The 13,505-nt window shown below is 30.3% G+C and overlaps 6 protein-coding genes and 1 non-coding gene across 7 annotated transcripts; 3 read left to right on the top strand and 4 right to left on the bottom strand.

Annotated features, from left to right (window-relative positions):
* Nucleotides 1-151: 151 nt before the first annotated feature.
* Nucleotides 152-3,880, bottom strand: LOC113788547 (uncharacterized). The gene is made up of 5 exons (XM_075822710.1): nt 3,466-3,880; nt 3,302-3,409; nt 3,091-3,232; nt 731-3,021; nt 152-667 (listed from the first exon to the last, which is right to left on the bottom strand). The coding sequence occupies exons 2-5, from the start codon at nt 3,375-3,377 to the stop codon at nt 315-317; spliced, it is 2,862 nt and encodes a 953-aa protein (XP_075678825.1). The 5' UTR covers nt 3,378-3,409; nt 3,466-3,880; the 3' UTR covers nt 152-314.
* A 351-nt stretch (nt 3,881-4,231) lies between these two features.
* On the top strand, nt 4,232-4,305 carry TRNAN-GUU (transfer RNA asparagine (anticodon GUU)). Its single transcript has one exon. It is a non-coding gene; the product is annotated as a tRNA-Asn (tRNA).
* A 504-nt stretch (nt 4,306-4,809) lies between these two features.
* On the top strand, nt 4,810-9,118 carry mah (solute carrier family member mahogany). The gene is made up of 4 exons (XM_027338007.2): nt 4,810-4,972; nt 5,081-5,902; nt 5,997-6,351; nt 6,417-9,118. Exons 1-4 carry the CDS (start codon nt 4,810-4,812, stop codon nt 6,514-6,516), a joined length of 1,440 nt encoding a protein of 479 aa, XP_027193808.2. The 3' UTR covers nt 6,517-9,118.
* LOC113788553 (granzyme M-like) lies at nt 6,568-7,109 on the bottom strand. Its single transcript, XM_075822733.1, has 3 exons — nt 7,097-7,109; nt 6,665-7,053; nt 6,568-6,594 (listed from the first exon to the last, which is right to left on the bottom strand). The coding sequence occupies exons 1-3, from the start codon at nt 7,107-7,109 to the stop codon at nt 6,568-6,570; spliced, it is 429 nt and encodes a 142-aa protein (XP_075678848.1).
* Nucleotides 7,119-9,118, top strand: LOC142645716 (uncharacterized). The gene is made up of 2 exons (XM_075822726.1): nt 7,119-8,985; nt 9,037-9,118. Exon 1 carries the CDS (start codon nt 7,119-7,121, stop codon nt 7,419-7,421), a length of 303 nt encoding a protein of 100 aa, XP_075678841.1. The 3' UTR covers nt 7,422-8,985; nt 9,037-9,118.
* On the bottom strand, nt 8,256-13,350 carry pelo (pelota mRNA surveillance and ribosome rescue factor). The gene is made up of 4 exons (XM_075822723.1): nt 13,197-13,350; nt 9,176-9,735; nt 8,647-9,108; nt 8,256-8,526 (listed from the first exon to the last, which is right to left on the bottom strand). The coding sequence occupies exons 1-4, from the start codon at nt 13,238-13,240 to the stop codon at nt 8,342-8,344; spliced, it is 1,251 nt and encodes a 416-aa protein (XP_075678838.1). The 5' UTR covers nt 13,241-13,350; the 3' UTR covers nt 8,256-8,341.
* LOC113795183 (uncharacterized) lies at nt 9,776-12,459 on the bottom strand. Its single transcript, XM_075822712.1, has one exon. It carries the CDS (start codon nt 12,195-12,197, stop codon nt 9,963-9,965), a length of 2,235 nt encoding a protein of 744 aa, XP_075678827.1. The 5' UTR covers nt 12,198-12,459; the 3' UTR covers nt 9,776-9,962.
* Nucleotides 13,351-13,505: the final 155 nt, after the last annotated feature.

Here is a 13,505-nt window from a genome sequence, read left to right as displayed (position 1 = left end):
CGATTCATTCATAAAACAAACGATAGACAAAAATGTTCAAAAATTTCTTTTTTTTTTTGTATAAAAAAAATTTCAATAAAAATTATTACTTCGGTTCTTCTCTTCTTCTTAACGCATTCTTCAATTAAAACAAAAGGGGAAAAAGGGGGAATTGGTAAAGCAAAATTACAAATTTTTTTTCTTTCTTCTTCTTCATCATCATTTGTTGTGAGAAAAAGTGTAATGAAATTTTTTTAAAAAAAATTAATAAGTTATTTACACACAGACGACAAACAAACAAGCACACAAAATCATTTATATGAATTGAATTTGTATTACAGCTTTTCTAAATCTTCAACCGTCAAGGCATTTTGTAATGGTAATGGAGGCAATCGATGATGACCATTATTATTATTACCACCACCACCACCATCACCACCGGTATTAATTGTAATATTTGAATTCGATTGACCAATAATATTCATACAATGCTGTTGATGACGATCATTATTAATATTATCATCAAGAATAGAAGATGTTGATGCCATTTTGAATACATTAAAAATATCATTCGGGTTGACCGATGTTGTTGATGATTTTGTTTTTGACATTTCCGACGATTGTTTGGTCGGTTGATTTGGTGAAATATTCAATTGTTGCATCAATAAATTTGTCATTTCACTTAGATCTAGATTTTTAAATAGAAAAATTAACTTAAAATCCAATAATAATCATCATTAATTTGACTTACTTTTCGGTGAATTATCACTATTATTAACAGCAGCAGAAAATTGTTGTTGTTGTTGTTGTTCGATTGAATCTGATGATGTTGACATTTTTTTCGATAAATCTGCTAATGTTTTTTGTTGTTTATTAGCTTGATTTTGATTATCATGATCTTTAAGTTTACGAAACACTGATGTTGGTGTAAATTTTGAATTTTTTAATAATTTATTTGCCATTGAATTATTATTATCTTCATTTTGATTCGATTCAAATCGATTTGATTCATTGAATATCTGCTGTAGATTCATTAATGATTGATTATTATTGTTGCGAATATTCGATGTAGGAATGATTGGAAGATGTTGATGTTGTTGATGGTGAATAATATTGGATGGAATTAAATGTGGATGATGTGGCGGTGGTAACGGTGGTTGATGTCCATGATGATTAAAATTAATAAATTGCTTTTCAGCAGCACCTGAAACAGGAATTCCTAATGGAACTTTTACGGGTCTTAATGGTGGACGCATTAACATTGTACGAGGAAAACCACCACCCATCATAAATGGTGATTGTTGTGATTGCGAATAAGGTGGAAATTGTTGCATACGATTTAACCCAGAATTCGGTATCATCTGATTCATTGCATTCATAGGCATAATAGATCCATGGGGATGCAAAACCGAATGTCCAGGAGCGGCAGCGGCTGCAGGAAATAAAGGACGTATCGGACCAGAAGATGGAAAATTTGGATAAGCAGGTACATATTGAATACCATCCAATGTTATCAATGATGATGATGATGATGATGGTGGTGGTTGTTGTTGCTGCAATGATCCACGTTTCAATGGATCCAATTCAGAAATTTCATTATTCAATTGAATGTTTGTTGCTTGTTGTTGTTGTTGATTATCAGGTGATAAACGACAACGAAATGATTTTTCAAACATTGCCTGTAATGTTGTTGAATCCATTGATGATTTTTTCATCAAATTACTATCACCACTATCATTATTATCATTATCGTTATTATTCATCAACATCATTAAATTTGATGGTGATGTTTGTGATGGTGGCGGTGCTTGTGGTGCGGCTAAAAATTTCAATTTTGACATAATGGCAAAATCTTCAGCTGTTAACTGTTGTTGTTGTTGTTGTTGATTCGATATTGGTTTTGGTGTTTGCGTTGATGATGAATTCGATGTTGATGTTGATGATAATGATGAACCACCACCACCATTATTATTCGAATAAGATGCTTCTAATTCGCTTACATTAACAGCTTCAGATAAATTTATAGAATTCATTGTTGGTGATATTTGTGGTAATGTTTTCTGTAATTGATTTATATCAATATTTTTCTTTTGAAATAAATCCATCAATGATATATTCGAATCATTTGCAAATGATGATGATGATAATGATTTTCGTTCCATTTCACAATTATTATCATCATCATTATTATTGGCCATTTTACTTTTAAACCATCTTGCTGAACGACTTGAATTTACACCAAAAAATTGTGCAAAATCATTATCAATATTATCCAATAATGATATATCGGATGAATCAAGAAATGAACTAAAATCATCTTTTGAAATATCATCATTAATCATATTAAATGATAATGATTCTTGATTTTTAACTAATTTTTTATCATCATTATCATTATCATCATCTTTTTCATCACCATTATTATCATAATCAATACCACCATCATCATCATCATCATCGCCATTATCATCATCATCAAAACCTTTAAGATCAATAAAATCTGTCATTGATTTTGGTCCATCGGAAAACCATTCTGGTTCTGGTTCTTTATTTGAATTATATGAATTATAATCACCACCACGGCCATTATCATAACGATAATTTCTATGACCACCACCACGACCATGACCACCATTATTACTACGATGTTGCGAATGATGATGATTATCTTGATGACGATTAATTTTTCCACGAAAATTTGGACTATAACGTTCAGTACGCCAACTTGGTTGTCCACGATCACGATCACCACCGGATGATAATTCTGATGCTGATGATGGCTGTTGATATTTATTAAAACGATAAATTTTGGTTGTATTTTCACTATTATTGCTATTGTTATTATTATACGAAGATGAACGACCAGATCCACCACTATTTCCACTCAAACTACCACCACTACCAACATCATTTCCATTTCCACTTTTTGTTGTTGTTGATGACGAACGATTATTATCCATTAATAATTCAATCAAATCAATATTATGTCGTTCTTTTTTCTGAAATGATAGAATAATTTCTTCATCTAATTCGGGATTTTTCCTATTTAAATTTTAGAACCAAAAAAATGAATTCAGGTTTTTTAAAATGGAAAACAAACGAAAAACTTACAATCGAGCTAAAAATTCAGTTTTAGTCATTTTTGATGTTGGATGTTGTGATAGTGCTAATAGTTCATCCCTATTGTATTTATAAAATTTTGGCTGAATTTTTTCAAATTTTTTCAATTTTCTTTCAGCTAAACGGCTGAATGCTATATTGATTGAATGAATAAAATAAATAAAACTTTGGGTTGAAAAAAACAACATTAAAATTTACTTACCACGTGATGTTTGATCATTTTCGAAAAAATCATTAAAATTTTTTACAGGTATTTTATCGTTTAAACTGTTCATCATTCAAGAGAGAGACTAAAACAGAGGTTGAAAAACTGAACCAAAAAAAATCAAAAATCAAAATAACCAAATGATAAAAGTCAAAACATACCGAATGTCAGAATTTTGAAACCAAAAAAAAACAAAAAACTTTAGAAAATATCGTTGAAAAGTCGCTTCTTTATCTACAAAAAAAAAACAAAACAATTGTGCTGGCTGGATTGATTGATCACAAGACGGGTCAGGGTGTGTTAGTTTGTTAATCAGAAAAAAAAACAAAAATCTTTTAAATTTTTAGATTTTCTTTGATGAATTTCGCTGTCTCTCACTTGCTTGCTCGCTTTTTCGAAGTTTTTTTTTCCAAATCAGAATGATTTCTGTTTTGAAATTATTTTTTCAAAAAAAAACGCAGTTGATAAATAACGTTGTTGTTGTTGTTGGTGATGATGATGGAAAAAAAATGACGATGAAGAGCCAGAAAATGTAAAGTAAAAGGCAGCGGCGGCGGCGGCGTCATAATACAATTGATGTTTTGTGTTTGCTGGTGGCATATAATGAGCGCATAGAACACACAATGTTCGATCATCATCATCGTTCGAATGATGATGATGTTGATGCTGATGATAATGATAATGATTCATTCATAAACAATGTTACATTGGGATTTTTCTTTTTTCTCTCTTTTTTCAAGTGTAAAATTTTTGACAAGTTTGAAAAAAATTCGAATTTTTGTTTTCGGGATTTTATTCAGAAAAAATTTAAATGGATTTTTACCCGAATTGATTAGAATTACCGATTTTCGGTTATCCACACAATGGGTACCTATATCAATTCAAAGGAAAAAAAGTTCAATTCGATGGTTATTCTTTAAAATTAATGCGACCGTGGCGCAATCGGCTAGCGCGTTCGGCTGTTAACCGAAAGGTTGGTGGTTCGAGCCCACCTGGTCGCGGTTATAATTTTTTTTTTTTTGAAAAAAAAACTTTTAAAATACGGATCAACATCCCCATATCCATCAGTAGTCATTACGCATCTCATGATGCTTAATTGGATCAAAAAAAATTGATTGCAATCACTTTAGTTGATTGTCAGTCTGTCAAAATCCAGTCATAAAATAATTGAAAATTAATTATCATTATGGTTTCTGTCATTGTTGTTTTCATTATCTTATCTGGTTTTTCTGGTTAGAAAAACATTTTAAATGAGTTAATCAAATCATAGATCGTAATTCAATTACGTATTTAAACGTTAAGTAGTTCAATAGGAAGCACAGACACAAAGACAAAAGGAATGTGTGTGTGTGTTGAGAAACATGAAATAAGGTGATGATAATCTCTTCTTTAGGCGGATAGGATTTATAAAGAAGAAAAAAACTGATTTAAATCGAAAAATCAATCATCGATTAAATTGTAAACATCATTGATCCTGTATCATCATCTTCCGAGAAAAACACAAAATGAATATTGAAAAACCACAAATCGAATCATCACCATCATCCGTATTACCATTACCAATACATCGTACAGGTGGATTTTCCGTTATAACCGCTACATTTTTTATTGTTGGTGAATTGGCTGGTGGTGGTCTACTTTCATTACCGCATGCTATTTCATTGGCAAGTATGTTTTACTCTGAAAACAAAAACAAAAAACTTTTAAAAAAAGAAGAGAAAAACCTGATAACTAAACTCACCTGAAATTTCGTTTTTTTTTTCATTCAACCAACAGGTTGGTATGGTATACCGATAATATTTTTTGCATCAATTTGTGGTAGTATTGCTGGTTATTATCTGGCAAAATCATGGATGATTCTGGAACAACATTTCCCGGAATATCGTCATTCATTAACACGAAAACCATTTGCAACAATCGGTCAATATGCATATGGTAAATGGATGGGTATATTCGTATCGATTTTGATGAATGTAACAAATACCTGTGCAACAACTGTATTCATTCTGTTTACAAGTGATCTACTTTCACAATTGACAAAATCATTCATTGGTTATGATATTTGTCAATGGATACCGATTACAAGCGTTATTTTCTTAATACCAATATTATTCGGTTCACCAATTGATTTTTGGCCAATCGCTTACGGTGCTACATTATCAACAACAATCGGATCAATTTTATTGATAATATCGTTAGCCATTCAAGTCAAACGTCATGGTACAAGTAATGAATTTCAGATAAAAAATTTTGAAAATTTTTCCAGTTGTTTTGGTATTGCATTCTATGCGTTTGGTGGTGCAGCAGCATTTCCTAGTTTTCAAAATGATATGCGTGATAAAAATCAATTCAGTAAAGCAGTTATATTTGGTTTTTTAGGCTTACTATTGCTTTATGTTCCGGTTGCAACATTCGGTTATACGGCATTCGGTATTCATTCAAAAGCAAATATTTTAAATAATTTTCAATCAGATTCATTATTGAATATATTCATTACGATCGTACGTTGTTGTTTTCTTGTACATTTTTGTACAGTAATACCGATTACAATTAATCCGGTATTTTTAGATTTGGAAGAATTATTACGGATACCGAAAGGTAAGTTGAGCAGAAAACAACCAAACAAACAAAACGTTCGAAACATTCTAATCGATACTATCGATATTTTTTTTTTTTTTTTTTTGTCATATAGCCTTCACATGGAAACGGTTATTATTTCGAACGTTTATGTTAATATTGATGACATTTTTGGCTGCAACATTTCCAAATTTTGGTCAAATTCTTGAATTGATTGGTGGTACAACAGTAACAATAATGTCATTTATATTACCACCATTATTTTATATGAAACTTTGTTATGAATATAGTGATGATAAAAATCCTAATGATGAATATCAATGTCCATTATGGTTGAAAATTGTATTTGGTATATTGATTATAATGGGTACTGCAAGTGGTATTGCATCAACATTTGGTACATTATCACGTTGGCAACCATTAGAATCTGCTTGTTATATTGCTGGTCATTATAAAAATCAAACAAATTTGTAATTTTTAAAAAAAGAAATGTTTGTATTTTATTTTTGTCTTATTTTTTGTTTATATTTCAAAGTGAAAAAATTCAAATTCGGTCACTCATCGACATTGTTGACGATTTTCAAATTGTCGAATTGTACTTTCAATCCAATCCAGATAATATGAAACCTGTGTAAAAACAGTATTCGGAATACGGCCATTATTACAGATACCCGGGCCAAATGATACTAGTCCAAATTGTACATATTGTTGTCCTTGCCGAATGATTAATGGTCCACCTGAATCACCTTGACATGGTGCACTATTATCAACATCTTGACAAACCATTGAATCAGCTATATTAACTGGATATTGATAACGACGACATTCATTATCCGAAATAACATTAATATCAGTATATTGTAAACTACGGGCTAGTACACCACGATCACGTGTCAAACCCCATCCGGCAACACGTGCACGACCATGATAATCAAATGGTGGTGATTGCCGCGGTGGCAAACAAATAGCATTAATATTACCACCTTTTTGATATGTCAAACGTAATGGATTTGATTTCGGTAACCGTATCAAAGCGATATCATTTTTAAATGAACCACGTACACCAATCCAACCAGGATGTTTGAATGCACAATCAGCATTACGTGATATTCGTCGACTATCACCATAACCACCACGTATTAAACTACCGGCAACAACTTCAACAGCTTGTGCTGAATATTGTCCAGTTTGTTCACTTGATATACAATGTGCAGCCGTTAATATCCATCTTTCATTAATGATTGAACCACCACAAACCATATCACCATCACGTGTTGAAATACGTAAAAAAACTTGCCATGGAAATTGTCCAGGTGATGCTGGCCGTCCATTTACTATACGATCAATGGAGAAAAATCTTGTTCGTCCACAATCTGCAACCGCTATCGATATTGGTTCACTTGAATTTGATGTTGATGGTGATTCTGATTCTTCATCGGGAATTTCATCCACAATTTCTTGTTCAATTGGTAATTCGGTTGTCGTCGATGTTGTTGTTGATCGTGATTTTATAAAACGCTTCAAACGTAATGGTTGTTGAAAATCATTGAAATCATCTGTGGCCAAAACAGCTATAAAATTTATAATCAATAGAATGGCTGTCGATTTCATTTTTTGTTTGCCAAAGTTGAAATTAATTTGTTGTTCAAAGAAAAAGATTTGGTGATGAAATTATCACGATGATGGGTATTGGGTTTTTATACCCAAAAAACATTTTTTTTTTCAATTCGATTCTGGTCGAATCAATGACCGGCCATCCATCCATCCATCACTAATAGTGAAAGGATTCTATTAGAAAAGGAATTTTATCTTTTGTTGAATCTTTTTATTATAATGATTTTTGTTGTTGTTGATGAATGAATGTTGAATTACCATTAATCTACCTACGAATGGTCATTCACTTTTATTTTCACTTTGATCACTTTTTTGATTGATCAGTGCAAAAAAAAATGTAATTTCCATTTTATTGATCTTTCAACCATGATAACCATTTCAACAACAGAAAAAAAAGGGTTCGAATTTTCAAAAGTTTTGATTTTGATCATCATCATTTTTGAAAATTATGAAATATGACAATTTTGACAAGCAAAAAATGATAAATTTTACTTCATTTATCATCATCAAAAGTCAAAAATCTATAGCCAGCCAGTCAAGATTTCATCATTTTTTCGGAATAAAGAAAGTTTTCTTCAAAACCAAAAAATATCATATTCCCATTATCATTGATGTGCGAAAAAAAATTATTCTTTTGAACGTTTTACCTCTTTTTTTTATCTTCAATCAGATTGATTCTTGTAAGCAATTTGTTTGTCCAACAAAGATCATATGATCAAATGTTTACAAAAAAGCAAAACAAAAAAGACCATTAAGATCATTAAAATGCAATGAAAGATAATTTTTATTGATTTTCAAATAAACAAACAAACAAACAAAAAAACAAGTTTTCAATTTCAAAACAAATCAGCTTTCATCATCGTCGTCGCCTTGGTCATCGTCGTCGTCATCTTTTTGAAGTTTATTATCACCAAATTCTTCTTGTTGTTGTTGTTCATCTTCTTCATCTTCTTCATCATCAAGTTCATCATCATCAATTTCGGCAATCGGAAATCGTAGAATGGCAGCAATTCCAGTAAATTGATCTAATTCTAAATTTTCAAAAAACAAAACGAAAAAAATTTCAAAGTTGAGAAATTTTCCAAGAAATCGAATGCATTTTTTCGGGCAGGAAAAGGAAAACTTTCCCGGGAAAAAACAAAAATACTCACGTTCACCGGATACATGAAGACTGGAAAATATATGAACATTACCACCTAATTGACGAACTTTATCAACAATTTCAATATATTTCCGACGTATCGATACATCTTTATAACGAAATAAACGATCAGATATTAGTAATGTTTCAATTGCTTGTGCTTCAATTGCATGTTCAATATGACGACGACCATAAAATGCACGTGATGAATCATTGGCCAACATTCGTTGAAAATCTTGTAAAATTTTCATTTCTTTAGCGGCTTTTGTATCGGCCAAACGATTCTGTAATAATGGATCGGCTAAAACTTCTTTCAATGAATGTTTAAAACCAGTGGATGAATGACAAAGTATGAATTTATTTCGATTATCCAATATTATTTTCATATCATTTTTTACAGCTATTTCTATTAGATATTGATAAAATTGATCTTTAACAAAACCCGGACTGGCTATAAGACAACATTTTACAACTGGATGGATGGATAAAACAAAATCAGAATCAATTGGAAAAAAAGTATTAACGAAAAAGAATCTTACCATCAAAATTAACATGCCTAATGATTGCCTGTATGATTTGATCATAAAATTTTTTCAATCCTTTTTCATGTTGATCACAATGTCCTTTACGTTTTCTTGGTATATGTACATCAATTTTCGAACGTACTAATGTCATTGATGATGTTATTAGACAAACATTTGCAATACCTTCATTCATTATAATTGCTGCTAGATCGGCATTTTTTGTTGGATCACATGCCATTTCAATACGTTCTAATGAATATGAATCCCATTCTTCTTTCCATAATGTAAATTTACGATTCAATTCAATATCAATAGTATGATATTGTCCAAGTTTTACATATTGATTTTCCTGAACATTTTTACCTTTTACACGTAACATACATGCATCAAAATCATAATCAATTGATTCAATACGTATGGTTAATGTTGTACGAATTTTATTCGCTCCGGTTGTACCGGTTACTGATTCAGTAATTACTTTACGTAATGTACTTGCACGTATACGATCATTTTCCTGTAGTACATTATAAACATGCCACATATCTTCTTCTTCTTCGGGTATTAATATTACATATCTTTTGGCCATAAAGGGAAAAATAAGGGAAAGAAAAAAAATAAGGGAAAAAACATCAATGTTTATTGGCTTTTTTTTTATTCATTTGAAAAAAAAATCAATCAAAATATCAAAAAAAACATATTTCAAATTTGAATGAAAAAAAATTGCAAAAATTATTCAACAAAATTCAAAAAAAATATCTAAATTCTGAGACCATTATTATCGTATTGAATCTCTGGTTTTTGTTCAGGACCATGTTTTTTCAACAACAGCAACACCAGCATAACTACGACCAATACTCATTTCGGATGATAATAATGACCATGAATTTAATTTTGGATCATAAATTTCAATTGATTTTAAATTTGTTTGACCATCTTCACCACCAACAACATATAAACAACCATCTTGTACAACAACAACAGCATTACGTCTTGCATAAATCATATCAGCACATTGTGACCATTGTTGTGTAGTGGGATCAAAACATTCAACACTTTTACGTATTGCTGGTCCATCATGACCACCGATTGCATAAATTTTACCAAATAATACTTCAACACCAGCACCACTACGTCTTTGTGACATATCAGGTATTCGTTGCCATTGATCCAAATCAGGATTATAACATTCAACTGATGAAAGACATTGACGACTTGAACCATCATAACCACCAACAGCATATAATAAACCATTTAATGTAACAACAGCAACTGATGATCTACGGGTTGTCATTGGTGCAATAAAACGCCATGAACGTGTTATTGGATTATAAACTTCAGCTGATTGTAATCCCAATGTTCCATCAAAACCACCAACAGCATAAATTAAACCATTCAATACACAAGCACCTAATGTTGAACGTTTTACTTCTAAACTTGCACATTGTGTCCATTTATTTAATTTTGTATCAAACATATCAACTGAACGTATACGACATTGTCCATTAAAACCACCAATAACGAAAATTAAACCATTTAGTACAACAATACCCGAACGACAACGTCTTGATGGCAGTTCACAAATAAATTCATTCCATTTTTTTGTTGAAAAATCAAAATATTCACATTGACAAATTGCTTTTGGTGCTTGTCCACCAATAACAATCAAACATTGTTGTCTTTGACGTGATTTTCTTTCACGAAAACGTGCATTATTTAAATCAAATACTTTCGGTATATTTTTTATTAATTGTGGTGATAAATATTTAATACCAGCAACAGCGCCACCACCACAACCAGTATTATACCATGATGATGATGTTGATTGATAATTTTTCAGATATTCAGTCATTGTTTTATCATCATTTTCATTCGTCGTGGTTATATCATTCATTGAATTAAAATGTTTTGATGATGATGATGATAATTGTAATAATGAATTAATATCACATGAATTTTTCATTAAATGATATTTTAATGCTTCAATAAGTAAATCTTTTGTAACGGGTTCATTTTTAACTAATGGATATTCATTTTCAATATTAAATAATTCTTCTTGATTAAATCTTGGAAATCTTATATGTTTAATTAGATTGGATAAATATTTTTGTCGTTCATTATAATTATACATAATCCAATTTATAATAGCTGATAGGACAATATGTTCACCTTCATCACCTGTATCCAGGTAATCTGAAGATATTATTTCAATAATACGTTCCGGGGATGATAATTGTAAAAATTCTTCATTTTGTATAATTTTTACAAAATTATTCAGAATAAATTGAAATGTAAAATCTTTCAAATCTTTTAGGCTCATTATATCGGCAAATGTATTGATACCAATGGCGTTTGTAATTTTTAGCCGTGAACAAAGAAATTCACAACAAATTTTTATAATATCTTTACAATTCAACATTGTTGCAGCTGATAATAATAATTCTACATTCGTTTCATTTATATTACAATGACCAAGATAACAATATTTTATAATTTCATTCAAACTATTACCATCCAGATTTTTTATCGATATTTCATATTGATTTTGTTCAATAAAATTTATATTATATGTTGATGATATTGTATTCTGATGATGATTATTCTGATCATCATCATGGTCATCATCTTGCATTTTACCAATAGAATCATCAAAAGATTCCGTTGAAAAATCTTGACCAATAAACATTGTTGAAAAATAATGCAAAGTTGATGATAATACAATACGATGTGCATAAATATGACAACCATCATCAGTTACTAGGCATACATCACATAATTTTGGTCGCATACGATACATTTGTGCTAAATTTATTTGACTATTCCATTTCAGTCCAGGAATGGATGAATAATGTTGATCTTGATCAATCATTGATGATGATGATGGTGGTTTTTTCATCATCATCATCGTAGTATCTGAAGATCCAATGACCATTGATGATGATGATGATGATTGTTTTTGATGATATTCATCATTTGCATTGTTATTATTCGAAACAAATGTATCACGATATTCTTCTTCAACATCTTCTTCGACGTCCATTTTTTTTTTTTTTTGGTTCAGCCAGCTGGATTTTCAAAACAAAACAAAACAAACTTTTTGACAACAAAAATTCAATGATGATGTTGTTTGCTTGATAATTTTCGAAGAATCATAAAAAAAAATCAAAACAACGAAACATAAAAAACAAAAAAAAAAGATTCGATGCTCAGATGCGCATGACCAATGCGAATGTTTATGATTTTTTTTTGTTTGTTCTTTTTTCACAAAATTCGAATTCGAATGTTTTTTTTTTCGTTTCGAATGCGAATTTGGAAAATTTTTGACAAAATTTCAACGAAATTTCTTGAAACAAAAACAAAATTATTCTTCAAATCACGATGGGTAGAATTGATTTATAAACGAAAAACATAGAAAAAAAAATGAAGACATTTGTCATATGTGAAACACAAGCGAAAAAAAGAAAACATGAAAATGAAACGCAGCCAATCACCACCACCATCAAATGATTGCGAAATTTGACATTGATGATTGAGATTTTTCTACTGTTTTTGTTGTTGTTGTTGTTGCTCTGTTTGTTAAAACATTTTCCATCATCATCATCATCATCGACATCGTCATCGACAATAAACGCTGTGTTGGAAGTAAGAAAAGAAACTTGACACTCAAATGGAAAACAAAAATTTTCTGTCTCTTTCGTCGGAAAAAAACGAAAAAAAAAAAATTTTCCCTAGAAAACAACAACTAATAGTGAAACAGGAAGAGACCCCGATTTCAAACGAAACAAAATGAAACATCAAAACAAGTTTCTTCTCTCATTTTTTCTACAAGTTTTTGATTGATTTTTTTCAAAGTTAAATGAAAAAAAAATAATTAGAACAAAGTGTTAATCAATCTGATAATGAAAAAAATTAACTGTGTGTGGTGACCACGTAAATAACCGAAACGTCGAAAACGTTTTTTTTTTTTTGTTTCAAAATCAAGTTTGATTTGATTGAAATTGAAAAATGTTGAAAAACAAACATCAACAACAAAACTTACCCATCTTTATTTTTTGGATCAATATCACGTCGTACAAGTTTCATGTTTTTTTTAAATGATAATAACAACAATGAAAAGCAAATTTTTTTAAATTTTAAAAATTCTTTAAAATTAAAAAAAAAAACTTTTTTCAAAAATTAAATGCCAAATAAACAAAACACATTCACAAATGCATGCCGCAAGTTGGAAAAAATGAGGAGGAGGAAGAGGAGGAATGATATCATTGTTATAACACATCGCGATATAGAGTAACAAAATTTATGAATTTTTATTTGAAAAAAAAATTTCCAATAGATGTCATTAGTAAGC

The sequence above is a fragment of the Dermatophagoides pteronyssinus genome, unplaced genomic scaffold (genome assembly GCF_027571235.1).
Source record: "Dermatophagoides pteronyssinus isolate colony J.1.1.1.1 unplaced genomic scaffold, Derpt_VIB-CSIC_2022.12 sq0019, whole genome shotgun sequence".
Classification (NCBI taxonomy): Eukaryota; Metazoa; Arthropoda; class Arachnida; order Sarcoptiformes; family Pyroglyphidae; genus Dermatophagoides; species Dermatophagoides pteronyssinus.
This window is presented reverse-complemented; position numbering and strand designations above follow the sequence as displayed.